At 46.5% G+C, this 27,995-nt stretch overlaps 1 protein-coding gene across 1 annotated transcript; it reads right to left on the reverse strand.

Annotated features, from left to right (window-relative positions):
* Positions 1-27: 27 nt before the first annotated feature.
* Positions 28-27,850, reverse strand: LOC142578470 (uncharacterized). The gene is made up of 5 exons (XM_075687853.1): positions 27,805-27,850; positions 26,945-27,177; positions 5,451-5,575; positions 3,175-3,286; positions 28-63 (listed from the first exon to the last, which is right to left on the reverse strand). The coding sequence occupies exons 1-5, from the start codon at positions 27,848-27,850 to the stop codon at positions 28-30; spliced, it is 552 nt and encodes a 183-aa protein (XP_075543968.1).
* Between the last annotated feature and the right edge of the window lie 145 nt (positions 27,851-27,995).

Consider the following 27,995-nt stretch of genomic DNA (forward strand, 5'->3'; position numbering starts at 1 on the left):
AAACATCTTCCAATTCACGAGACCAATTCAGAGACGCTGCTGCTCTTCGTCGAGTAAAAACCGCTGCAGTCAGAATAGTTCACAACACGCGCACTCACAGCGGCTCGTGATGCATTTCGCGTGTTTACGTAGTCAAAAGAAATTCCCGCATACTTTAGTTATCGCTGCACTGAAGGGCTAAGCATTTAGGCTCCGATCACCTCGTATGTTTAGCTCGCGTAAATGTCACGGAGAAAGAGCTAAAATATTTCCAAATTGTTCCCCAGCACGCGAGAGGAACACATTCAAGCAGTGCCACCCCGGCTCATACAAGCCATAGAGAAGGAAAGGTCCGCTGCGCTCCCATTCCTCCTCACCTGTTGAAAAAGCCTGCGTAACCGCGTGAATTGAACGCATGAGCAGAAAGGGCCTCTAGTAAAAAATGGCAACCAAAGTACGCGTTTGCAAGACAAGACCAGTAAATAAAAGCTAATCCAACAAACTGAAAGCTAGTTAGGGAAACATGTTTATTCGTCTTTTTCAGCCGTCATGGAAGCGGCACCATTGTACTTGTTGACCCACTACTTCTTTTCAACGCATTGAATTGTAAATTTCTGTGCGCTAAAAACTGTAATCAGACAACAATTTATTTTCTGAACGCAAATAATGGCGTAAAACGTTACTTTGTGCGAAAATTCGGGCTTCATCAACCACAGCGTCTGAAAATGCCATAAGAATTTTTCCGTAGCTACAGTTTGCCGGCTATAACTTCGAAAAGTAAGTGTGTACACCTGTTATGTACACTTGTTTTTTTAGGGATCATTACATTACAATGATCCCTCAGCACAGAGATTCACGCATGCGCTGGCAGAGTAAATTTATGCTTGCAGATGTAATCATTTATCACGCAAGAATAACACAAGTCCGAACACTAAAGCTATCCTAGGCTTGGACCTAAAGAAAGCTTTTGACAGTGTTTCCCACGAAACAATACTAAACATAATAAATGAGCCAGGCCTAGGCCAGTGAGCATACAGTTATATATAAGACTTCCTTACTAACAGAAAGGCCACATTAACATAGGAGACCTTAAGTCCGGAGAACTACACATCGGAAGCACAGGTACGCCCCAAGGTTCAGTACCATCGCCAATGCCGATTAACCTGGCTGTTATCGGATTACCAGCAAAGCTACAGGAAATCGATAGCCTCAATCATACCATCTACGCTGACGATGTCCCCCTCTGGGTAAGCGATGGCAACGATGGACAGGTTGAAAACAGATTACAACGTGCAATAGAAGCAGTGGAACAATACCTAGCAGGAACCGGGCTGGTGTGTTCGGCTGAGAAATCTGAGCTCCTCATTTATGTACCATCGCGACGGGGCCGAAAACCACCACGCAACTACGAGGAATAAAACAATCCGCAAATTCACCTAACTATGGCAGATGGTACGCCCACGCCAAAGGTTGACAAGATCAGAGGCCTCATCATTGAAAGTAACGGCTACAATGGAGAGACCATACGCAAGTTAGACAACATAACATCTCAAATCATGCGGCTACTTAAACTAGTAGTCAACAAACATAGTGAAATGAAAGAAAGCAATCTGGTTAGACTAGTCCAAGTGTTCGTAATAAGTAGAATAGTATACGTGGCATCGTACCTACTACTCGTCAGAGAAATACAAATTAGCCTGCTTAATCAGAAAAATCTACAACCAAGCAATCGGACTCTCCATCATCACCAGCAACGATAGACTACTGATGCTAGGCCTCCACAATAGGCTGGAAGAGCTAATCGACGCACAGCGAATATCACAATACGAACGCCTGTCTAAAACCGAAACAGGTAGGAAAATATTGGATCGCCTAGGTAGAAGGTATCATACCCAACATGGCGGCAAAGCAGATATGTTCGGACACATCAGAGACATGATAACACCCCTCCAATTCCCAAGAATATACATCTTACCCACCATCAGGGTATACGGCAAAGCAGAGCACGCAATATACAGAAGAAATTCGGCAACAGCAAGGACACCACATTTGTAGACGCAGCTAGATACAGAAACAAGCGCGCCTACACTGCAGTGCTGATAAATCACGAGGGAAAATGCATGAAGAGCGCTACAGTCAACAAGCTACACGCAGAAACTACAGAGGAAATAGCTATCGCGCTAGACATAGCACAAACACAAGCGGGCATAATCATCAGTCATTCACATGGCCATGCGAAACTCCGCCAACGGTCGAATTTCCCCAGAGGAACTACGACTCCTAAAATTAGCTAATAATCACGACAAAAGTGTCGATCTCATCTGGAGACCCGCTCACACACTACCATACGGTAGCAATGAGGCGGCACACCGAATGGCTCGAGAGCTTACGGACCGAGCCTCGGTCAGCCCTGCCTCACCGACTACCGATGAGTGGGAATGGCAAGAACGAATGACCAGATTTCACGAAATTACACAATAACATAGATTGCAGAGGCACACATTCCCGCCGCTGCTTCCAATATTAAGCAAAAACCAGTCTGTAGAATGGCGGTAGTTACAGACCAGATCCTATCCGAGTCCAGCTATCATGCACCTTATACACCCAGATTTATACACGACTGACAATGCAAACAGTGCGACTCTAGAGCCACCATGGAGCATATCGTATGGGAATGTATGGCTATAATACAGAATGACGGTGATGTAGCCTCAAACAGCGACAGCCTAAGAGCGCGCTGGGAGTCTTCGTTGCTCAGTTCGGACCTGCAGAACCATCAATGGGTGGTCCAGCGAGCCGAGGAAGCCGCCAAAGGCCAACAACCCTTGGTAGATCCCCCGGTGGGGTCCAGGCCCACGCCCACGAAGTTGCAGGGCACTCAACAAAGTTATTTGAATGAATGAAGAATCACTTTGTTGACCAGGTTCCACCACGGGTTCGATACTGGCCATCGCGTTACAGAATTCGTTGTCTAAACTAGCTGGAAAATAATCCCCTGTCATCATGTTTTTTTTTTCTATGCTGACGGCACTTTTGAATTCCGTCGTCTTAACATAGTGGCGGAGTACATCGCCGTCTTCATTATTCACTTCTGCACGTGCCAAGGACAGGGAAGTGGCGGCATAATCCAAGTGAAATATAGGTCTTCGCGCCCGGCCGTAAACATACGAACGTGCTGGTAGCGGACACACTTACCAATGTAGGCTCCGTGTAGTAGTAAAGGCAGCCAATGTCCCAAGCAGACGACGGTTGCGGTTGAGTCAATTTAATCTCTGTTGTGGTCAAAATGATGATGATACTTGTAATCCTGCACAATGAAAAGTAAACCAAGGCAATGAGCAATGTTATGCTAGGGAGTTTCTTTAGAGTAGTAAATGAGTGCCCGTCATTGTCTATGTGGGTATTCGGGCCCATTGTGAATTCACTGATTCAGGCTGACTGAGGTTATTCGGGCTCGCTGTAAATTGACACAACGGCTTTTTTTGTGAGCATCCGACGTTTTCCGCTACTTGATGGCCTAAAAACATTATTGTAAATACTGGTATTTTATATTCCAATACCTAGATCTGATTATGAGGTGCGCATCAGTGAGGGGGTGCGGAATAATTTTAACAACCTGGGATTTTTTGGCATGCGCCCAATGGACGGAAGACTGGCGTTTATTGCACTTAGCCCCCATTTAAATGCGGCCATTGTGGTCGGGATATAATCCTGCGACCTCGTGCTCATCATCGCAACGGGAAAGCCACTAAGCAGCCACGGCGGGTTTGTTGGTAAACAAGAAGGTGGTGTTATATTGCGCTTCCCCCACGAAAATTAGTAGCGTATTATCGAATCGAAAATCACACCAGCGACTGCTCTGGGACCAGCAATTATGACGCTATAAACGTCCCAAAGGACTCTAACCCCGTCAGTGAGCCGAACTGCCTGCGATTGTGCTCGCCTCTATCATTGGTGCTGAACCGTTCTTTTATTGTTGTTGCAGCCAAAGTTCGCGTGAAAAAGTGCTCGGTAACGAGCATGAGAGGCAACGCCACACTACACCTTATCCGATTATAAATATAGCGATACTACTCACACCACAAGTAATGGGCTTAAAGCAGGTGTTAAACTGCACTTAAACGGCTACTGTACAAGAAGACGTCTTGATTGAACTCTGCTGTGAGTCATGGAAATCTGAAACAAATATTATGAACAGTCGCGGCTGACTATGTAAAAAAACAGCTGTGCAGAAATGGTATTGTGGATCAAAATGACCGGAATATTAAAGTATATTGCAGGAGGAACGTGCAATAGACAACGCTTCGTTAAGAAAGGACGCGCTATACTTGAAAGCCGGAATTCGGCCCCAAGATTGAATATTTCATTTTCTTATTTTCGGGATTTTAAGACTCTTCATTTCTATAAGAGTTTATAGGTTTCGTTCAAGTTAGTACGCATTCAAATGTTCTTGATTTCTCGAAACAACAATTTCCGTGCTCTTTGTGTTGTGGCGGAGCAACAACTTTTCTTTTACTTGGCTATCGGGAAACTTTTTTTTCTAGAAACACACATATATGTGTTGTGTCGGTAAGCAAATTTTGGTTCTCATACTATTTAGGGGAATGTTTCAAAAGGAACCTTTTTCTCTAGTATGCAGGTGGGCTTACTTAAGACAAAGTTTGACAACCGAAAACTCCGCTTCAAAACAGCCTAAAACAACAACTTCTTGCTTACGGCAAACTACGAACATTCAGAGTCCCTTCCGTGTGCAGTACTAAGCCGTGCACGTTACTCTAAAATAGGCCATTAGGCCCTGGACAAGGAACATCTTCTATTGAACATCATAAAAATATTTATTCTATGAATAAAATAACTTTATTTGAGTAATCGGCTGGCGAAAATAAATTACTTTTCCAAACCTTATTGAAATTGTTCAAAAAGCCTTTTTAGGCTTCTCTTCCTCCTTAAAGGAACACTAAAGAGAAAAATGATTTTTTTCTGCATTAGTAAATTACCGCTCGAGGACACCAAAAACGCCACTCTTGCAACGATAAGACGCTTGGTAAGCCAGAAAAAGCGCAAGAGGGAAAGACGGGTGGCGACGCCCCTTGAAGTTCCCGCACTTGGTCGCTGGGACGTCATGGATTTTGATGGCATCTTCTAGGGCCTACCTAATTGCATAGTGGTACAGATTGACTACATTGTGTTCTAAAGGAACCAAACATTAAACCTGACAAGTTTCGGGAACCATTACTGAGCCAACGCGGCCCAAATGCGAAAACATAATTTGCAATCCCTGACGTCACACTGATGTACGGGCATCGGGGTTTAGGCGAAAAATTCGAATACTGGCACATCGACCTTCATTTTCTCATCTAATAATCAAACTACTATTCTGAAATGACTGGCTGCAGTTTCTCAAACAATACTTTATTAGTCTAAACTGATTTTTTGCTCCGCTTTAGTGTCCCTTTGAAATATCAACTTACCCGTTGATGTCCTGCAGAAATGTGATGAAATCGGCAATTGTCCGCTTCAGATTCTGTGGCTTGAAGGCAAAAAAGTTGAAAGGAGTGGACACACCTAGTCTGTTCTTCAGCATTTGATTCAATTGCTGTGCGAAAGAAAAAAAGGAACAAGTTGGTTTATTTCATGCTAGTTTATGCTCTACCAACTCGAGCGCTAATTTACCGCGGAAGCGGGTGTAACCTAAGACGAGATAGAGAATAAGCGAAGTGTCAATAAGGCTCTGCTTACGCAGCACGTGCCCCAGGCCTTTGTGTTCAATGGTCATGGTGAGGCAGCAGTGCTAAGAAATTATAATTTCTGCAACGTTCTTATTTTCTTATTGCGTAGTTTTAGTTTCTCAACTTATCTTTCATTTCTATAGCACACCTTACTAGAAGCACTGTCACGTCTTTTTCACATATACATTTTATACTCTTATACGGGGGCAGATTCTAATTATGTTTAGAGCCATCTTATATATTCCATATTGTGATTAATCGCTCCATTAACCGCTTGTAACTATGTATTTGACACTCTTTGGCGATATGTGGCACATGCAGTCAGAACACACGACATCATCACAAATAATGCGGAGTCTTATTTCTTCCCAATAAATTTTGTGGGCGCTTTACATTGACATTTCAGCATGATATACTTGGTACTCGCCTTCATTCCATCAAAAGCAGCAGCACTAATTCGGAAAAATACCGCGAGCACTTGGCTCAACGCTGTTGAAGCCTAACTGTAATGTTGAAGCCCAAAGTCATAAGGTAAACAGATCATGAGATCTGCGAAGGTTCTGCGCATTTAAGTGCTTCACCTTGTCATGTGCGAAATTCATAGGTTGCGAAGTTTGGTTAATTCAACTAATTTTCTTCACTAGCAGACACAGCAAATTAAATGAGAGCAAATTTCGCAGATCAGCAAAGCCGAACGGAAAGGTTTCAAAGGATTCCGGAGTTTTACGAGCCAAAAGTAGGATTTGATTATGAGGCACGCCGTTGTGAGGGTCTCCGTTTTAATTTGGACCACCAAGGGATCTTGAGCGGGCCCCCAATGCAGGGCACATGGGGGTTTTGCATTTTACCGCCATCAAAACGCGGCTGCCGCGGCCGGGATTTGATCCCGTGACCTCGTGCTTAGCAGCGCAACACCATAGCCGCTAGGCCACCACTGCGAGTGCAGCGTTTGAAAGGGTCGCTATGTTCTACAGCTGAAACTATGACGACATGCTGATTCATGTCTTGAAGGACGCCTTTCGGAAGTGCTTCGACAATCCAAAGTCAAAACTGACGACATTCGACTTATTTCGCAGAACCTTCTTCCAGTGTATCACGAACCTTGTGCGGAAAGAAAGCGTGGAAGCTTTGCTAGAAGCCCGAGTAAAACTATCCAGCGAGAACATCGCGATCTTCAAGGAGGAGATGGCTCGCCTGCTCCTTCATGCCGACTCCGACATGTCACAAGATAAAAATGTACACTTCCTGACGCTGGGAGTAAAGGCGGCCTCTTCGTTGAAGTAATTTGTAACGCGTCCAACACTATAGCAAAGTTTCTGGCGGAACCGAAACCATCGAGAAGGCGCTGGAAATGCGCACTGGTTAATGAAACCACCGCATGTTGACAATAAAGAAACTGAGCTGAAGATCAAGCACTCGAGACCGACGAACTGCGACCACCACATGATGATGTCATTAAACAAACTGGGCTGAATATCAAGCAGTCTGCACCGATGAACTACGCGAGACAATCAGTGGTGCTTCAGGAGGAACCACAGCGAGTGTTGTGGAGGTTGTAGCCTCAGAAGGCCTCGATCGCTGACGTTGTGAAAGAAGTTCAATGATCACTGAGAGAATAACCGCAACCCCAGCCGGAAGCGATGACCTACGCAGCCATCACCCGCCACCAAGGTCCATCCTCCATGCCCACGTCTGGGCCCCGTAACGCTGCACATCCGCCGTTCAGTGCAACTTCCTCACGAAGACAGACGCAGGACCCGCTGCCGACAGCCCCCCGCTTTTGATATCACTGCGGAGAAGCCGACCACGCCTACCGCCGATGCCCGTGCCGAGACGTGGGCATACGAGGGTTCACCGTCAACACGCCGCGTAAAGTGCAAGGGAAACCAGCAAGTGAGATCTCCGACTGCATCGCAACCACTGAGTAGAGACCTCGACGGCCGTCCCGTTCACCACCGCCAAGAAACTACTGCTCGCCGCAGCGCCGACCGCAAGTTGACTAAACGTGGGGCTGGTCTGCTAGCCCTATTTAGACAACCAAAAACAGCAATCGTGGAGGTGCGGTTGCTCTTCATCCTAATGCCAAATATTATCCGCCACCGCCGCCCACCCTTCCGTACCCACCTCGGCGACTACCGATGGCACGCCGGCATCCAAGAGAAGACTAAAAGCACAGAAAATGCCTCAAAAGAGGACAAAGAGCCATCGGCCTCGACGCTCCTCGGCTGACACGACGTCACTGCTATAGTAGACGCAAGAGCCAACTACTCCGTCATCAGGGGAAACTTTCGCCAGTAAATTGAAGAAAAGCTTACTACAAGGGACGACCCTCATATCCGGCCAGCTGGAGGACGCCTGATAATGTCGGTTGAAATCTGCATGGCAAGAGATACAGTTCATAACCAGGCTTAACCAGCGACGTTTGTCATTCTGCAACGATGCTCACAGGGTCTAATACTCGGCATGGACGTCACCAATTAACACGGCTGAGTCATCGACTAAAGATATAAGACGATAACGCCTGCCTGTGGATCAAGCGATACCGCCGTTTAGTAGCGTCGATCACTGCCCTTGAATGTGCTTGAGGACCAAGTCAGCATCCCGCCTTGCTCGAGCGTCATCTCCGTCGGCGCCGAAACATCCAAAGACGTACAAGGTGCCGTTGAAAGCGAGCAGCACGTACTTAAACTGAAATCTGCGTCGCGAGATGGCTTGTTCAACTGGATGGAGGAAAAGCGGAAGTGATCTCAAACTTCAGCCAGCATATTCGCATACATGGAGGAAATTCTGCAAACCAGCTATGCGTGTTCATATTTTTTTTTTTGGTGCTACGGCTTCTACCTGGATGGCCATGGTTCCCAAACCAGCCTTACACATCAATAAAATCTTTCCCATGCGTGAGCAGTAGCAGCTCAAATGTCTTTTACAATACAACGACTGCTTTTCAGAGTTTTCGAAGGTTCCACAGACAATAGTTGTCTACCATCCAATAATAAAAAGGGCTAGCGTGTCCGTTTTTCCGGCAAACGTGGATATATTGGGCGGAAGGCTGAACGGCCTTCGTGAACGCCCGAAGAGGTGCCACCACTTGGTGGCGCAGAGCTCAATCAGACAAAAAAAAGCTAAAATTGCAGTAACCAAGCGTATTATACTTCGCTGGTATGTTTGGGCAGCGCCGTAATCCAGAAGACAAATACCGGACATAATAAAGCTCCTTAGTAACTGAACATTGCGCTTGAGCATCCCGACAGAGCCGCACCGCGTTTCTACGTGATAACGAGATGCCGCAACGCAAGTAGATGAAATGCTGCATGCCGAAATTGTTCAGTCATGGAACAGTCCGTGGTTGTCTCATGTGGCCTTAGTGAAGAAGAAGCGTGGAGCTCTGCGCTTCAGTGTAGATTAGCTCCGCCTGAAAAAAATTCTCATATACCCCTACCTACAAATAGACGGCCCGATGGATAGGCTCGGCAAGGAGAACTGTTTTTTTTTGTCGATAGATCTTCAGACTGGCTACTGGCAAATTAAAATCGTCGAGAGGCATTGAGAGACGACCACCTTCGGCATGCCGGATGACCGCTATGAATTTAAGGCCATGTCATTCGGACTTTGCTCGTTACCTGCAACGTTCAAGTGCTTGCTAGACACCGACTTGGCGCGTTTGAAGCGGCCGGCGGGTTTCGCCTACATGAACTACGTCATCATGTTAACTGCGAATATCTATGCTCCCCCTTGGCTGGTTCATACAACGTTAGCGATGATAAACTTATCTGCACTGACTTCGAAGTCGAAAAAATTCAACTTCTTTTACGAAGAACTCTTGTTTCTCGGCGACCTCATCAGCAAGTCTGCAGTCCATCCGGATCTACAGAAAACACCTTTCGACTGCCGTTCTATAAGAAGACAGCGCGCAGGCTTCGTGGACTTCGTGCCAACAACAGTCGTTTTGTCAAGGGCTCCTCCCCCATCCTTGCGCCTCTGACTCATCGCACGAAATCCGACTTCGAGTTTAGGCGGAATACACAGGTAGTGGGGTCTTTCGAAGAACCAAGATCATGGCAGGCTCAGGGCGTAGAAAAAATAATAAATCAAGATGATGACGATGATGTGTGGTGTTTTATGGCGCAAAGGCCAGGTTTGGCCAAAGAGCCCCATGAGAAGTGGTAATGTTGAAGATGTATTATGGAAGATGTGACTTCGCTGTAAAGTGGCCTAAAAATAGTCGCTGTAAAGTGGGTAAAATCTACGTGCTATAAAATTATGGCGATGACTAATGACGAATACTATGAACATTGAAATGCATCGTAGAAGAATGATGCAAAATAGAAAATATATAACATGGTAAAATTACTTGGAGCACTGCTGCCTCGCCAGCGCCCTTGAAACACAAGGGCCTAGAGGCATGTGCTATACGAAAGAGCTATCACAGCGGCATCCTCTGAAGAGAGGACCCGCTATGAACATGTAGGGCTAACAACATGCAAGACAACATCTTTCAGAAAACTTAGGACTGCGTTGGTGTCAAATAAAGGTTCTGGGCCGAGTAGCATTACGGGATATTGGGGGATGTGCTGCTGGTATGTTAGAGAAAAATGTTTCCTTCTCTCAGATTCGACTGCCCGACACTCCAGGAGGACGTGGAGGACGGTCAGCCTCTCCCCGCATCTACGGCAGGTTGGAAGATCATTTTCACTGAGTAAGAAGTTGTGTGTGCCAAATGTGTGTCCTATTCTGAGGCGACAGAATAGGACATCTGTTCGCCGTGATTTTGTTATGGCGGGCCAAGAACCTAACTCTGGCTTTATCACGTGCAGGTTGTTATTTACTTCTGCGTCCCACATACGTTGCCAGAGGTTTCGCAGTTTCCTTCTTAAGAAAGGCTTCAGGTCTGTGACTGGCACCGAAGCAGTAGGATTAACTGCATGCAATGAAATTGATGTGGCCATCTGGTCCACTAGAACGTTACCCTCGATGCCCCTATGTCCAGGCACCCAGCATATAATCACATGTTGGTTAGATATATATGCTTTACACAGGCCGGAGTAGAGTTCATTAGTTACCAGATTTTTGTGGTTACAGAAAGACATGAAGGCCTTCACAACACTAAGGGAGTCCGTATATATAACTGATTTCTGGAGTTTTGATTTATTTATCTGCTTTACGACCCACAGCAGTGCGTAGGCCTCAGCCGTAAAGATACTAGTTTCCGGATGCAGTACCTGGGTTTCCGAGAAGGATGGACCGACGGCTGCATAGGACACCCCGTCGTGTGACTTCGATGCGTCTGTGTAGAACTCCGTGCAGGAGTATTTGTGCTGGAGTTCCCGGAAATGCATTTGGACTTCAATCTCTGGAGCGTGTTTTGTAACTTGCATGAAAGATATATCGCATTGTATCAGCTGCCACTCCCAAAAAGGTAGCAGCTTGGCTGGATGCATTGGGCGAAGCTCGAGGAGTGGAAGATGCATTTCATGACTAAGCTCCCTCACACGCAGCGAGAAAGGCTGTCTTACGGAGGGACGATTATGAAAGAGTGTAGCATATGTCATCTCGTCAACGGTATTATAACATGGATATTCAGGATTTGAGCGGACTTTCAGAAAATATGTTTGGCTGATGTATGTTCTCTGCAGATGAAGTGACCACTCATTCGATTCTAGATGTAAACTTTGTATGGGACTCGTTCTGAAAGCGCCAGTGGCCAGTCGGATTCCTAGATGGTGGACTGGGTCTAGCATCTTTAGTGCGCTCGGGGCGGCAGAGTGATAAATCACGGCACCATAGTCTAGTTGTGATTGAATGAGGCTTTTATAGAGATTCATTAAACACTTCCTGTCACTAACCCATGCAGTCTGGCATAGAAGTTTCATTATGTTCATTGTTTTTAGACATCTTTATTTAAGATGCTTAAGTGGGGGACGAAAGTGAGTCTATTGTCAAGTATAACACCTAGAAATGTGTGCTCTTTGTTTACAAGTATCTGTTGTCCACACAGTTCTAAGCAAGGATCGGGAACCAGGCATCCCTATCTTGTAAACAAAACACAAGAACTCTTATGAGGATTGATTTTAAATCCATTTTTCTCTGCCCACCCTGACACTTTGTTCAAACCATGCTGTACCTGTCTCTCGCACACTGCGAGGTTACAGGATCTGAAACCTATTTGAATGTCGTCTACATAGACGGAATACAATATGGCCGGTGGTAAGGATGCACGAAGTGTTGTCATCTTAACAATAAAGAGTGTGCAACTGAGCACGCCACCCTGAGGTACACCAGTGATGATGATGATGTGTGGTGTTTTATGGCGCAAGGGCCAGGTTCGGCCAAAGAGCGCCATGACAAGTAGTAATGTTAACGATGTATTATGGAAGATGTGACTTGGCTGTAAAGTGGCCTAAAATATTCGCTGTAAAGTGCGTAAAATCTACGTGCTATAAAATTATGGCGATGACATAGAACACCTAGAAATTTCTGTTCTTTGTTTACAGGTATCTGTTGTCCACGCAGTTCTATGCAAAGATCTGGAATAAGTCCTCCCTTTCTTGTAAAAAGAACACAAGAGCTTTTGTTAGGATTGATCTTAAATCCATTCCTGTCTGCCCACATTGACACTTTGTTCAGGCCATGCTGTACCTGTCTCTCGCACACTGCGAGGTTACAGAATTTGAAAGCTATTTGTATGTCGTCCACGTAGACAGCAGAAAAGATGGCCGGTGGTAATGAAGCGCGAACCGTGTTCATCTTCACGATGACGAGCGTGCAGCTGAGCATGCCTCCTTGGGGAACACCCGTTTCTTGCGTAAAGGTCGTGAAAGTACATTTCCGACTTTTACCCGGAAGGTACGATTGGACAGATAGCTTTCTATTAGGTTTACCATATTCCCATGGATGCCCATGTCTGACAAGTCTCTTAAGATTCCGTAGCGCCACGTTGTATCGTACGCCTTCTCCATACCGAGGAATATGGATAACAAAAACTGTTTGTGTACGAATGCGTCCCGGATATTTGCTTCTATACGTACAAGATGGTCAGTTGTGGAGCGCCCTTCTCGGAAGCCGCACTGATAAGGATCAAGCATTTTGCTCTGTTCAAGCAAATGAATGAGTCGCCGATTTATCATTTTTTTCAAACACCTTACAAATGCAACTTGTGAGTGCTATCGGGCGGTAGCTTGTCACTGAGGAAGGGTCTTTGCCTTGTTTCAAAACAGGGACAACAATGGCTTCCTTCCATGCGGTTTGAAGGTACCCTGCATCCCAGATGGTGTCAAAAAGTGTGAGTAGTGTAACTTGCGTGTCATTGTGTGTGTTTTTGAGCATTTCATACGTGATTCGGTCAGATCCCGGTGCAGAGCTCTTGCATGCGCTGGAGGCAGCTCGCAACTCGGCAGCACTAAAAGGACAGTTGTAGGGTTCATTCTGTCGACATTTTCTGATGACTGGCTTGCATTCTTTTATTTGCTTATATTTCAGGAAGGATTGCGAATAATGGTTTGAACTTGATACACTCTCAAAGTGCACCCCAAGTGAGTCTGCCTGATCTTGCAGTGTATCGCCCTGTGTATTTACTAGAGGGAGTGAATATGTTTGCCGCCCTCTAATCTTATTAACCCTGTTCCAGGCTTTGGCCTCATCTCTATACGAGTTTATATTCGATAAAAACTTGTGCCAACTTTCTCTTCTGGCCTGTCAGCGTGTTCTCCTACCTTGGGACTTTACTTTTTTAAATTTGACAAGATTTTCTGCAGTGGGCGAAGCGCGTAGCAACCCCCACGCTTTGTTCTGATTCCTACGTGCGATTCTGCATTCATCGTTCCGCCACGGGACATGGCGTTTGCCTGCCGAGCCACTTATTTCACGTATGCATTTAGATGCGGCATCTCTTGTGAAGGCTGTAAAATACTGCACAGCAGCATCAATTTCTAACGAGGACATGTCATCCCATGATATACTAGTTAAGTTTTGGAAGTTCTCCCAGTCTGCTGTGTCTATCTTCCACCTAGGAGCCTGTGGTGGATATTCGTTTTTTAAGTGTTCTTAATAATATGGGGAAGTGGTCGCTTCCGTAAGGATTGTTCGTAACTTCCCATTCGAGTTCAGGCAGTATGGACGGGGAAACTATGCTCAGATCAAATGAAGAAAAGGTATTGTTTGCAAGACGGTAATACGTGTATTTTTTTCTTATTCAGAAGGCACGCGCCAGAAGAAAAAAGGAACTGTTCAACAATACGACCTCGCGCATCTATACGAGAGTGGCCCCACAGGGAGCTGTGCACATTGAAATCGCCAAGAACAACATAAGGTTCCGGCCATTGATCTATAAAGGATTGGAATTCTTGTTTCGTTAATTTGTAATGGGGGGTATGTAAAGACAGCTAATGGTGATGAGCTTGTTCAGGAGAACAGCTCAAACCGCCACTGCTTCGAGAGGCGTTTGTAGCTGTAAAAGTTGACACGCAATGCTCCTATGGATAGCAATGGCGACACCGCCCGATTATGCGACAGCATCATCGCGATCTTTGAAAAAAGTCATATACTGTCGGAGAAAGTTTGTGTGTTTGGATTTTAAGTGTGTTTCCTGTAAACACATCACTTTTGGATTGTGTTTATAGATGAGTTCTTGCCCATCATCACGATTCCTAAGACGACCTCTGACATTCCAATGAATGATTTGTGTATCCACATTGGAAGTCAATAGGTGCTGCGTGTACAGAAACAGTAGTAGTGATTATGGAAATTACAGAGATTAAAGTACAGCACCTTTTCGAGGAGCTGTAACGGGAGTTTTGCCCCTTCTGGAGCGTTCGAGGGAGCCTCGCCGCTCCTTAGGCGCTTGGTGCGACTTGAGGATAGGTGTTGTGTCCGTTGCCTCTTGTGAGCCGCCGGATACGGGCTCTTGCGAGCGCGAAGTTACCCGAGAGAGTCCCGCCTTGGAGGGCAAGACCCCTGCGCCCACCAGACCGGAGGTCGATGGGGCTCCCTGAGGGATTTGGCTGCGCCGGCTGTTGCCAGCGCAGGAAGGGGCCGGGGAGGCCGGGACAGCCTCGGCTGCGCCAACCTTTGGGGTCGATGATCCCTCATTCTGGCTTGACGGAGCAGCGCTAGCTGCAACCGCCGTGGGGGCAGATGGCGTAGCTGCCGACTCACTGCTTGTGGGTCAGACAGCCGCCGGATGCTGTTCTGACGGTGCCCCCTGACGCGGCACTTCGGCAAAGCTTTTCTTTGGCAGGTACGCTACCCGCCTGCGTGCCTCCTTGAACGAGATATTTTCTTTCACTTTGATCGTTACGATTTCTTTTTCTTTCTTCCAGGATGGGCACGACCGCGAGTACGCGGCGTGCTCCCCATCACAGTTTACACAGTGGAGAGCGTTCTCACAAGTTTCAGTGGTGTGTTCTTTGGCACTGCATTTAGCACAAGTTTGGCGGCCTCGGCAGCTCTGCGAGTTGTGACCGAAGCACTGGAATTTGAAACAACGGAGTGGGTTTGGCACGTACGGCCTAACACGGAGCTTGATGTACCCGGCCTCGATTGACTCGGGCAGGACACTTGAACCAAAGGTGATTATTAGGTGCTTGGTTTGGATTTCTTTACTATCTCGCCTCATTTTAATTCTTCTGACATTGATAACATGTTGCTCACTGAAACCCAGGAGTTCGGCTTCAGTAAGCTCAAGCAAATCATCATCCGACACAACACCACGGGTGGTATTCATTGTACGGTGCGGGGTTACTGTTATGTGGGTCTCCCCAAATGACCCTAGCTTCGGTAGTTCGTCATATTGCTTCTGATCGCGGAGCTCCAAGAGGAGGTCACCACTTGCCATCCTCGACGCCTTGTAACCTGGACCAAAAGCATCAGTCAAGGACTTTGACACAAGGAACGGTGAAATGGTTCGCACTGGTTTGTCTGTCTTTTCAGAGTGAATAACGTGAAAGCGGGGGAAGTTTTGGATTTGGCGTCCGAAAAACTGGAAGAAATCTTCGGTGCGCCCTCGTTTCTGAGGGAGATCAGGAAGTTTGGGGAAAGAAGTTTCCATGAAAAGATGTATACATTCGGCAAGAGCGCCGACCGCCCACCACGGAGCCCAACGAGGGGACGCGGCAGAGCTTGCATACAAGTCTGCACGACGCCAGTCGTACGCCGTCACTATAACCGAATATGGTGTACCCAAGGTTGGATAGCCACACAGGGTTAACCCTTGTCGCCAGGAGAAAGGAAGTAAATAGGAGAGAGAAGGAGACAGGAAAGGTCGAAAAGTGAGAGATAAAGATGAAGATTCGAGGAGGGAGAGACAGGAAAAGGCGACTGCTGATGTCCTCCAGGTGGGTCAGTCTGGAGGTGCAGTCTATGTGAAGCAGAGGCCAAAGGGGTGCGTTGCCTCCGACGGGGGGCCTTAAAGGTCCAAACACCCAGCATCGGCTGAACCCCCAGGATCCCCCTTTCCCCAGACAGGGCTAAGCCGCGCACGGCTACACGCGGGAGGGTCCAACCCTCGCGTGCTCGGGTGCGTGGTGTGGCAACACACCAAACGCCTGCTGGGGCAGACGCCCCTGCGGGGAAATCAAGAAGAGTACAACAAATCACAGAACGCCGTAGAAAAGTACGCAGCGAATCCACAAATAACTCGTGGCGCATGAAGCTTACTAAATCAGAAGAAATCACGTTTGCACAGACCGCGATGAGAAGCGGAGCAAGGAAGACGTGCTGATTTGAGTCGGACGTCAACGTTCGAGAGGCCAACAGCTGTCGAAGGGACCCGGTGGAGTGCCAACGCACGATGAGACCTCTTAACGACGCGTCTTCCACTCCCGTCAGCTAGCCGACGAACAAGAGTCTGCGAGAGCTCACCTGCCGTCTCCATTCGTGCAGTTAATCGAGTGACGCCCCACGCCAGCTTCGTGGGACAACAGCCAAAGTTTGAGTGCGCTGTAGTGGTCCCTCTGAACGCTTTGTAGGCATGCTTGATCTCGCTCGCCTCCATGTCTTGTTTCCGTGGAGTGGCACATCCTATGTTTGAATATAAGTTCGTGTGCTGTGATTGTTACTATTTCTTTCTTGCGGCCCTCGCATGCATCTCTGATTCTCAGAATTAAGCCGTATGCCGGAACCACATAGTTATAATATTGTCATGATGTTGTTGCGTCGGCTTGCTGATGGCAGCGGAGGACGTGTCGTTAAGAGGTCGCTTCATGCTTTGGTGCCCAACCGAGTCCCTCCGACAGTTGGCGTGGTGCATTACTTGATGAACTGCACGAGCGGAGACGGTAGGCGAACTCTCGCGGACTCTTGTTCTTCGGCTGGCTGACGGGAGCAGAAGGCGTGACGCTATGACGTCCCCAGGTGCGTTGGCGCTCGAGCGCACGTGGTGCGTCGCTCGACAAACTGAACGAGCTGAGACGGCAGGCACTTCACGACAACGGTATTACTAGAAAAAAACGCCAATCACGCTGTCCAAACTGGTTCACGGGACGAATCCGGCAACGACTCTCGATGCTATGCTGCCGCTCATCACCGACGAAGACAACCTTACCTTCTAAGCACGTCTAAGCGCGCCGACTCACCTGCCTGCATATCAAGAACCAGCAAAGGACGCACAGCCGACACTACATTATTCGACGGCGTTGTGTGGAATACCAGCCCGGTGACCATGTTTAGATTACGACGCCAATATGGTGACACGCTTCTATCCAAAGCAGAAGACTTCAGGTTGGTGCTCTCACAGAAATATTCAATTTTAGAACAGGTAGATAAAGATAGGATAAAGGCAGTAATAAAATCGTAATTATATAGGTCTATTAGAAATGCAGCAAATGAAGTGGGAAGTAAGGCACCAAGGTAACCAGCAGGTGCGCTGTGCGAAGTAACACAGTACCTAATAAAGACATTGGCAAGCAATAAAGTGTGTAATTTACAAGATCAGATAATATAAGCTAAACAGTCGAAGCTTATAAACAACAAGTAAGCGATATTCGAAATTTTAATGTCGGAAAGACTGAGGAAGCAGTAAAAATGTTACAGCACGAAATTAGTGACAAGAAAACTTGCCGTAGGATGCATGCAGTGAAATATAAGCGTAAGCATGGTAATGTCATCATCATTTTTGATGATATAGTAAAAGCGGGAGAATAATTATATACTGACCATCACAGTACCCAGCAACCACACTACTTTAATCAGAAGTAGTCATTAACAGGATACAAAGGTTCCTTCTGTAACACGCAATGAAGACAGAAGAGCATTGCAAGACATGTGCCGGTGCAAAGCAGCAGGAGACGATGGAATAACAGTGGGTTTGCTAAAAGATAGAAAAGATATGCTTGAAAGGCTTGCTCCCCTTCATACGCAATGCCTCGTGCAAACTATAGCAGAAAGATGGAAAAATGCTAAACATTATACCAATCAATAAGAAGGGATATGCTACAATATTTCAGAAATATAGGTCCATTAGATTGCTTTTATTATTGTACAAATTACTGAACAAGATAATTTCGAATAGCATCACAGCAACACTTGACTCTTTTCAACAAAAAAGACAGGCTGGCTTAAGGAAGGAACATTCTACAATGAATCACGCCCATGTCATCGACCAGGTAGTTCAGAAATTTGGGGAGTACATTCAACCTCTCTATATGGCTTTCATTGATCAGAAAAAGGCATGTAATTCAAAAGCCTCTCCAGTAGTCATGGAGACATTGCATAATGAAGAAGCAAAAGAAGCACACGTGAATATCTTGGGGAATATCTACAAAGATCACACAGCCACGCTGCTTCTCCGCAAGAAAAGTAGAAAAGTTCCTATGAAGAACGGGGTCAGTCAAGGACACACTATCTCATTCATAAGTTGTCTAAGCTCTTGACGCAATGTGCAGTTGAAGCCACAGGGTGCGAAAGCAGGTACTGTAAATAAAGGTGTGAAAAATTGGAAACGGTATGGTTTCCTAGTTTGGAAACCATACCGTTTCCAATTTTTCGCAGAGCATTATTTAGGCAAAGATTAGCAATGCCTCTCTTGACCAACTTGGATCGTGCCACCATACCGTTTTGTGTAGCTTTGCTTCTCAGTGCGGACGGCTTTCGCAGGCTGGTTTTCCTGTGTCCTTACATGTGTCAGTACCTGAACGGATTCTAAGAGAGTTTATAAAGGCAACCGGCACGAAGATAAACCTGCAACTGCTCGGGGTACGACAAGCATTATTCCGTATATCCACACCGTGTCACATAATCTGAAGAAAATTGCCAAGCGAGAGAATATTCATGTGGTGTTTTCTGCCCCTAAGAAGCTTATGAGGATTGCAAAGCTTACTAATTCGAATAAGGATGCTCCTCCTAGCTGTTATAAGAATCATAAAAAGAAGTTTGTTAATTGCAGAAATTGGTGTTGTTTATTGCTTTCCACTCAAGTGCGGAAAACGTTACGTCGGTCACACTGGCCGATGTATGAATGATAGGCTGCGCGAACATTGTTACAATGCTAAGAATTGTAATACAGCGGGGGGGTTCCTTGCGTGGCATTGCAAAACATTTGGTTGTGATTCTGTTTTAGAAGAATGCTTCATTCGTGGTCGTAATCTAGTCGGCTTACAAGAGAAATCCTTGAAACAAAAGCTGTGATATGTCTTGGCTATGCATGTGTAAGCTCAGCTCAATTATCGTTATCAAGCAATGAATTCGAGTATCTCGTACTGCCGCCACAGGCTGTCTGAGTATGTTTTTTTGACATGGTTACTTTTGCTTTTGTTGCTTGGTTTTATGTTGTCTCTTCATGTCACATGTTTTGCTAAGTTAGCGCTCACCCTGTTTTTCGTTCCTTCTCAATACCCCTTCCACTTGAGTGAGTGCGCTACAAGCCTGAAAAAGTCATGACATACCAACTCGCCCAAACTGCCACTCTTTTGGCTCCATATGAACTTTCGCCTAATTATGTAGGCCGCTTCACCATAAGAAATTGCTTCAAGCCCTGTAAATTTCTGTGCGTGAAAGTTTTATAATAAAAAGAAATCATCTGCTTGCACATATATAGACGACTGAGTTTTTCATGGTTAAGTTAAATTAAAAAAATTTCATGACTAAGCACTCTCGACGAAATGATCCACAGGCTACTCAAAGCGAACGCAGGTGCTTTTTCGGATAGCTAAACACCAAAATAAAACAGAAAATGAGCCCTGAGCAAACACACAAATCAAGCGAGACCGGCTGTATACTGCCCACTGAGAGCGTAACCTAATGCGGAGAGCTCCGACTTGAATACTACCTAGCCAATTTTGTCTCTCGCGACCAAGTCGTCGCTCAATGTGTTGAAAATCCCAGCGTGTCAGGCCCACGACCTTCATGACCATTCACCACGCATAAATAACGGCGCTGACGATGCATGGGGACAGCGCGCTGCATAGCGCAGTCTGGTGTATACTCGCCGGGCCCGCACGCCTTCACCATGGTTTGTCGGACAAGAAAGCACCCGCACTCCTTGACCTGTGCAGCTTTAGGTAGCGCACAATGCTCTACGTACATGTCAAACACTTTTCGAGTGCGAGATATAGCTATATATATATATATATATATATATATATATATATATATATATATATATATATATATATATATACATACATATATCTATAGATATAGAGATATACGCAGGAAACCCCAAACAAAGCACAAAACTAACGAGACTCGTGTTACTCTAAGGGACGGCGTATTTTCCGTACTACCCAGCCAACTTCGTTGATCGCCGCCAGGTCGCGCCACGGTGCGTTCAAAACTACAGCGCATCATGCCCATTCTACCAGCATCTCTCCTCTAGCGTTCCTAGAATCGACGCCGTAGTTGCCAATTGCTTGTGCACCCGCCTGCTTTTTCCCCACTTTTCCATTGAAGTCGCCCATTACTACAGTATATTGAGTATAAATTTTTCTCATCGCTAATTCAGCATCTTCATAAAACTGATTTACTTCGTCATCGTGACTGAATGTTGGAGCATAGGCGTGTACTATCTTTAATCTATACCTCTTATTAAATTTAATTAGGACTACAGCTACTCTCTCATTAATGCTGTAGAATTCGTCAATGTTGCCCGCTATATCCTTATGGATTAGGAATCCTACCCCGTATTGCTTCTTATCTTACAAACTTCTATAGCAGAGTATATGGTCGTTAGTCAGCACTGTATAAGCCTTACGAGTTCTTCTAATCTGACTAAGGTCAATCGTATCCCAAACAATGTCTCATAGTTCCTCAGAGAGTCTTGCTAAGCTAGTCTCACTCGACAGAGTTCGGGTGTTAAAGGTTGCCAGGGTCAGTTTCCATTGCCGGCCTTTCCGGGTCCAGGTATTCTTAGCACGCTCTGCTGCGTCAGAGGTCTGACCGCCACCTTGGTGTAATGCTCGGCAGCTGCTGGTGACTGAGGGCCGTGGGTCAATTGTAAGAATCATGACTGAGTGAGGGACCGAATATTGCGCCAGGGAGGGCAATTCCTGTTCTAATGAGAGAGAACCTTTGTTGAAGCTTAGTGGGCTTTCCTAATTTGATTGTTCCTGCATTAGTATAGCCCTACTCGCTGCCGGCATCTTTTGCCGGTTTTAGGCGTCACTGCAAGCCTGCAGATGTAGTTCACTGCAGGCGGAGGTGAAATTTAAGCTCACCATCATCAGATTTAAAAAAAAATGAGAAGGAGTCGAACTTCTGTCTATGCCAATGGAGCATTCAACATAGCTCAGTCAGATAATCCCGTCGGCGGCAAGGCTGCCTTATCTCCGAAAAGTATAGCCTAGGGGCCCCTAGATGCCTAAGCGATCCGTTGATTTATCCGCCTTCGGCGAGATTGCAGATCATCATGGTTGCATGCGATCGTCATGTGCATGCGTGAGAGAGGCATGTGGCATTCTTTGTGTACATCAACTTCGCCTTCACGTCCGCTGAACTCTGCACACCCCTCCACCTTGCGAGGGTTGAGTGACAACCAGACATTCCCTATCGGTGACAGGCGTGGAGGTTCTTTGTGGATGCATCCCCTTCTTCGGAGACTGCGTTTAGAGGGAGCAATGTACCCTATGGTCGAGATTAGAAAGAGCCTGACAAGGCAGCCAGTTTAATTTATTTATGCAGTTAGGGGCTGTATAATCTTATTTTTCTGCTAAATTTTCATCCAAATGCAATAAAAATGAGGAAAATATTCTAAAGGGCAAATTTTATTTTGCAAAAGAACATCTTTTAGCACTTGCCACTTTCAAAGACAAAATTTGCTTTATAGCGCCCAACGCAAGATAATGCTGCATGCTATTCTTGTCAAGTAGTAGTACTTTTATTGTTAAATAGATGTCCAAAGCGTAGCGGCTGCGACATTACCGGTCTTCAGGCGCCCGAAGCGCGGCAAAAGCGTGGCATTTCATATCCCGGCTTTGATACCGGGTAATGCCTTAATGACAAGTGTCTTCAGGCTACCGCAAAACCTTATCGATGCTCCGCGATTAGTTGCCGTGTTATGAAGCGAAAGCAGTAAATATTATGAGTGCATAATTATTACTTTCCGACCTGTTTTCTTACAGCAAGCTAGAATCGCCGTAAAGCAGATCGGTTCCCATATATAGTTAGTTTGCGTTAGCTTTGATGCAACGTCGTATTACTTTTATGTGGAGAAGCCGTCGCCAGGAGGAACGGATGAAAGCGTGCGAATAAGAATGCAAACAAAGCTACATTTTGAATGCAGTCAGAAGAATTTCCTTTTTTTCTTTTCACAGAATAATTTCACAAGAAGTTGACCCTTGCAGCGCGTCCAGCTTTTTTTTCTTGGTCTTCGACCTGTGCACTTTTTCAGGTCAACACTTGCTCTCACTAAGCACCAGCTGTATTTTGCAGCCTTCTCGATGTTTCAGAGGCAGCGTTCCAGAACCGTGTTAATGAGTTTTGGCCATGTTTCTTCTTTTTAACAGAGACCGTGACGCTACTGTGCAAACATCTTCCAGCTTAGGGCGGATTATTTATATCACACACTATGCGGACCTGATTATCTCTTTACAAAACAAGTTGGTGGCCTTGGAATAGCAGTGCAAGGAAAAGGCCGACTTAGGCTAGAGCCGCACGCCACACCGCCCGCCTGTCGCAGGAGTGTGTTAGGGTGGAAAATCGCGCAGTTCGAACACTAGTGTACAAATTTCAGTTTATATTATTTATTTATTTTATTTATTCATATTGCCCGCAATGCCTAAGTGGGATTTATATGTATTATAACGAACATGGAAGCAGGATACATTAAATGTTTGAGCATGGTATATAGGTAAGAGGGCAGTATTAGTTATCAATGCAAAGCAGGCGAGCCTACACATTCAAAGCGCCGCAGCGAATCTGGCATTATCAGTAATATGCACAACGGCTGATCGTAGACGATTCCAGTCACGGATCGTTTGGGGAGAAAATTCATTTCTGAGTGTTCAGTTCGCTCCTTGTATTCGCATACCTTGTGCGCATAGTCCAAATGGCTGGACACAATGAGGTCATAGAGTGTACCTATCGCTGTCTATGTCAGTCAGAGAATTATAGCTGGTGTGGAAGAACTTTAGTAGTAATTTTTTCCTTCTTTCTTTGAGCACCTCCCGCACCAATGTCTGCTTTGCAGCACTCATGCTAAGCTGTCTGCTGTAATTATCTCAAATGTATCGGGCTCCGAGATATTGCACTCTCTCAATTTTATCCTTGTCAACGTTTGTTGCAGGATCCAGGACTTAAGGACCATATTCTAGGATAGACCTTACATATGTTTTATATAAAAGATCACGAGCTTGTTTCGGAAAGGGCTTGATGTTCCGTCGCAAAGAAAAAACCAACATTTTGCATGCTTTTCCTTTGATGTGACCCGCTGTGCTTGCTTAGTGGCTATGGTGTTCGGCTGCTAAGCACGAGGTCGCGGGATTGAATCCCGGTCACGGCGGCCGCATTTCTATGGGGCCGAAAACACCCGTGTACTTAGATTTAGGCGCACGTTAAAGAACCCCAGGTGGTCTATATATCCGGAGTCCCCCACTACAGCGTGCCTCATAATCAGAAACTGGTTTTGGCACATAAAACCCCACATTATAATTTTCTTAATTTCCCGTGATGGTGGTCAGTGCGATATTAATAATAATAATATTTGGGGTTTTACGTGCCAAAACCACTTTCTGATTATGAGGCACGCCGTAGTGGAGGACTCCGGAAATTTTGACCACCTGGGGTTCTTTAACGTGCACCTAAATCTAAGCACACGGATGTTTTCGCATTTCGCCCCCATCGAAATGCGGCCGCCGTGGCCGGGATTCGATCCCGCGACCTCGTGCTCAGCAGCCCAACACCATAGCCACTGAGCAACCACGGCGGGTGGAGTGCGATATTGCCAAGACGTGGGCCTTGTAAGATATTGACACGTGTTCTTGTTTATCTTTACCGGTTGACCATATTTACCGCCTAACAAATGTTATCGCACAGCGCCGGGCGCGCCTGCATGCATCGGAAGTTTTTCGAAAAAATTATCCATGCTTCTATCGGATATCTGTTCTGACCGAACGTTGTGCAATCTGATCGCACGTGTGACGCGAATTGTGTAGAACTTTTTGGAATACGCGCGGTCACCAGCGATTAACCTGGAACCTTCGATGACTCATGTATAAACGCCGTTGCACTAGACCGGCAGATCAGATTTTCGACGATTGCCGACTGTATTTGCCGCTATCACCGTTCTTTGAGTGTAGCCTGCTTTTGAGGGCACAGGGTGGCCCAATAAATGAATTATGGGGTTTTACGTGCCAAAACCACTTTATGATTATGAGGCACGCCGCAGTGGAGGACTCCGGAGGTTGAGACCGCCTGAGGTTCTTTAACGTGCACCTAAATCTAAGTGCACGGGTATTTCCGCATTCGGCCCCCATCGAAATGCGGCCGTCATGGTCGGGATTCGATCCCGCGACCTCGTGCTCAGCAGTCCAACACCATAGCCTCTGAGCAACCACGGCCGGTAGGGTCGCCCATGAAACGCTAGTTTCATCACTCAGTTTTACGGCCTTCTTTACCGCCACGACTTCATGACAATATGATAAGGACATATTTTAGAGACTAAAGAGGCGAATACTTCGAATGCAGATGAAGCTGTAAGCATTTTCTCCAGGAAGTTAACTAACGCGGATCCTTGCGCACGATAGAGAATATTTTTATTGAAGGAGGAACATATTCTGTTTTGTAAGGCTGCTGCACTTTAAGACTACTTCATATTTCGCTGCATAATTGCGTATTAAATTATAAAAAAACCTTGAATGCATGGCTCCACGCACTTATCCATACCGTGTAAAAATTTTGCAGCTTCAATTGCGGTATTACGCCTGTAATGAAGAAGAAGAGCACAAGAACAAGATGGTTCAATGTGGCTACTGACCATCACGCCCTTTGTTGGTTATTCTCTTTAAGAGACCCGTCTGGACGCCTTGCCCGCTGGGCTCAGCGCATTCAAGAATACGATATACACGTCATCTACCGCTCAGGTCGCAAGCACACTGACGCTGACGCTCTGTCCCGCTCTCCGACGCCAGCCGACACGACCTCCCGCTGCACCACTGAGGCGGTATCGTCGGTCGACATCGACACCTTTGCATCAGAACAACGCAAGGATCCTTGGGTGGCCTCTCTTTTGGATCTCCTTTCTGGCTGGCCTGCATCTCCCATCTCCCGCTCCCTGCGTCGCCAGGCTGTCCATTTTGCTGTCCGAGATAACCTCTTGTATCGACGCAACTACCAGCCCGATGGTGGCAATTGGCTCCAGGTTATCCCTAGGACTTTGCGTTCAGACATGTGCGCGTCTTTCCATACTGACTCACAATGTGCACACTCAGGCGTTTTGAAGACGTATGACCGCCTGCGGCAACGTTACTACTGGCGAGGAATGTTTACTTTTGTCCAAAAGTTTGTCCGCTCGTGCCCGCAGTGCCAACGCCACAAATCTCCGCCTGATCTAGCCCATGGTTTATTACAGCTGCTTCCGTGCCCTGCTCGTGCCTTCGACGGTATGGGAATTGCCCTGTACGGACCGCTACCGCTAACACCCGCTGGCAAACGATGGAATATTGTCGCAGTTGATCCCCTTACACGCTATGCTGAAACCGCTGCTCTTCCTGCAGCGACCGCCAGTCATGTTGCATCCTTTCTGCTCCATCGTTTCATTCTTGGTCATGGCCCACCTCGGGAGCTGCTGAGTTATAGATGCCGTGTGTTTTTGTCGCAGGTGGTTGAAGCTCTGCTTGCTCAATGCAGCATAGTTCACCGGACCACAACGGCGTACCATCCTCAAACTAAGGGGCTTACGGAGCGTTTCAATCGCACCCTTGGTGATATGCTCGCAACGTACGTTTCATCGGAGCATACAAACTGGGACATCATCCTCCCATGTGTCACGTACGCATATAATACGGCTACAGAAAGTCCTGCAGGATTTTCTCCATACTTTCTTCTCTATGGTCGAGAACCTTCCCATACCGTCGATACGGTTTTGCGTTATACTCCAGACACGTCAGAGTGTGCTCCCATTTAGCTGTCGCCCGATACGGCGAGGAATGCCGTCAATTAGCCCAAAAGTTCACCTCCGCCGACCAACAACAACAAAAATCCAATCGTGATGGCTACGCTACGAATCCGAACTTCGCTCCCTGCACGCTTGTCTTGTTGTCCGTACCTTCTACCACGCTTGTACTTTCGAGGAAACTTCTCTTGCAGTGTGATGGACCATACCGCATCGCCGAATGCACCTCTCCGGTCAACTATGTCATAAAGCCGCTTACACCGGCATCCGACAAGCGCCGCCGTGGGCGGGATGTTGTTCACGTTCGCCGCCTGAAACAATTCTATGACCCGCTACTCTCCACGTTGTAAGTCGCCAGGATGGCTCCGTTTTTGCAGCGGGGGTAATCGTAATGAAGAAGAAGAGCACAAGAACAAGGCCAGCCAGATCGTCTGTTTCATGCCTGCACTGCAACCAGTGGGCCAGCCGGATCGCCAGTGCTTAGCACGGGTGTGAGCCGTTCGGGCAACCAGCTGTTCCTGCTCTGCGTCACTTGACCTTCTCGGTTACAAACAGACGCTACCATCTGAACTGTTCGATACAACCCATTACACACCCTTTATTTGTTAACTTGTTGTTACGTGAATTGCAACCGAATTGCTCGGTTTCACTATTTGAAATAGTTTTTTCCGGGGTTCTTCTCCGGCAACAGTACACCCACCTGGAAGATGAGCTTGAAGAAGTTGATGTCTGTTGCATTATAGGTGAATGGATTGATGGTACCCAGCGGTAAGAAGCCGAAGCCATGCAGGTCCACAATCTTGCGAATCATGTCGACGCTGGTCATGAACGGCTGTTCCATTACATTGCTTTGCATTTTACCTAAAGTAATGGAGCTGTCCAGCGTGAAGAGATACCTGTTGGTATCGGTTCGAAGGAACGTGTACGAGGTATCTGGAAAGCAGAAAGCGAGCACCCATGAGAATGACGATAATGGCCGAATATAAAATAAATAGTAAACATTGTGGACAGAATGCAAATATTTTATTCCAATGCTATTCATATTCCGATTTTCAGGCGCCCCTCCGCCAACGCTATCACCTCAATCGGCCAGTCATGGACAGTGGGTGATCAGGAAAAAATAAAACACATCGCAAGCAGTCATTACAACCTTATCGTCCGAAGGTTTACTACTGCAGGCACAACTTTTCCCTATTGTGGACAACAAATTGTCCTGATTTGTGTTTGTACATGCGGTGTTGAAACGCGTAACTCATTTGCATTCCTAGCGCTGCCAAAAGGAAATGAAATAAATTTGGTCTAAAGTCGGTGCTCAGCTCCCCGTAGATGGCTCAAGTTTCTAATTATTACGTGCACTAAGGCCCCTTGAACTGGCTGGGCTAGGCGCGCTTCGGTGCCCCTCAGTGATGTCACGCATGCTCCGCGAACTTAAGTGCACCACGACACATTAAGCAACAATGCATAAACAGCGCGATGTAGCAAGGACAAAAGTAGGCAGCCGAAAATAGATGGGACATGTCCGTAGTTCGTCGCACTGCCCAATGGCATAAATCACAGTACCTTCGTGCTGCACGCTGTAGTACGAACTTTCCCACTGTCCTGTCATTCTGGAGTGCCGATGCTGCAGAGCATCATATTATGTCCTAATCGACCAGCCTTTCTAAAGCAGCGCTGTACAATGAAATGCATATAAAAGTGTGACAGAATAAAACGAGACATAGGCTGGTGTCACTCTCGTGAGGGTGCCTTTT

This window comes from Dermacentor variabilis, chromosome 4, assembly GCF_050947875.1.
Source record: "Dermacentor variabilis isolate Ectoservices chromosome 4, ASM5094787v1, whole genome shotgun sequence".
NCBI classification, from domain to species: Eukaryota; Metazoa; Arthropoda; class Arachnida; order Ixodida; family Ixodidae; genus Dermacentor; species Dermacentor variabilis.

Coding starts and splice junctions, on each gene's coding strand:
- LOC142578470 (XM_075687853.1), bottom strand. CDS start 27,850: ATGACAGGACAGTGGGAAAGTTCGTACTACAGCGTGCAGCACGAAG. Junction 27,178..27,804: donor CTACAGCGTGCAGCACGAAG/GTACTGTGATTT, acceptor TCTGCTTTCCAG/ATACCTCGTACACGTTCCTT. Junction 3,287..5,450: donor TTTCTGCAGGACATCAACGG/GTAAGTTGATAT, acceptor TTCATTGTGCAG/GATTACAAGTATCATCATCA.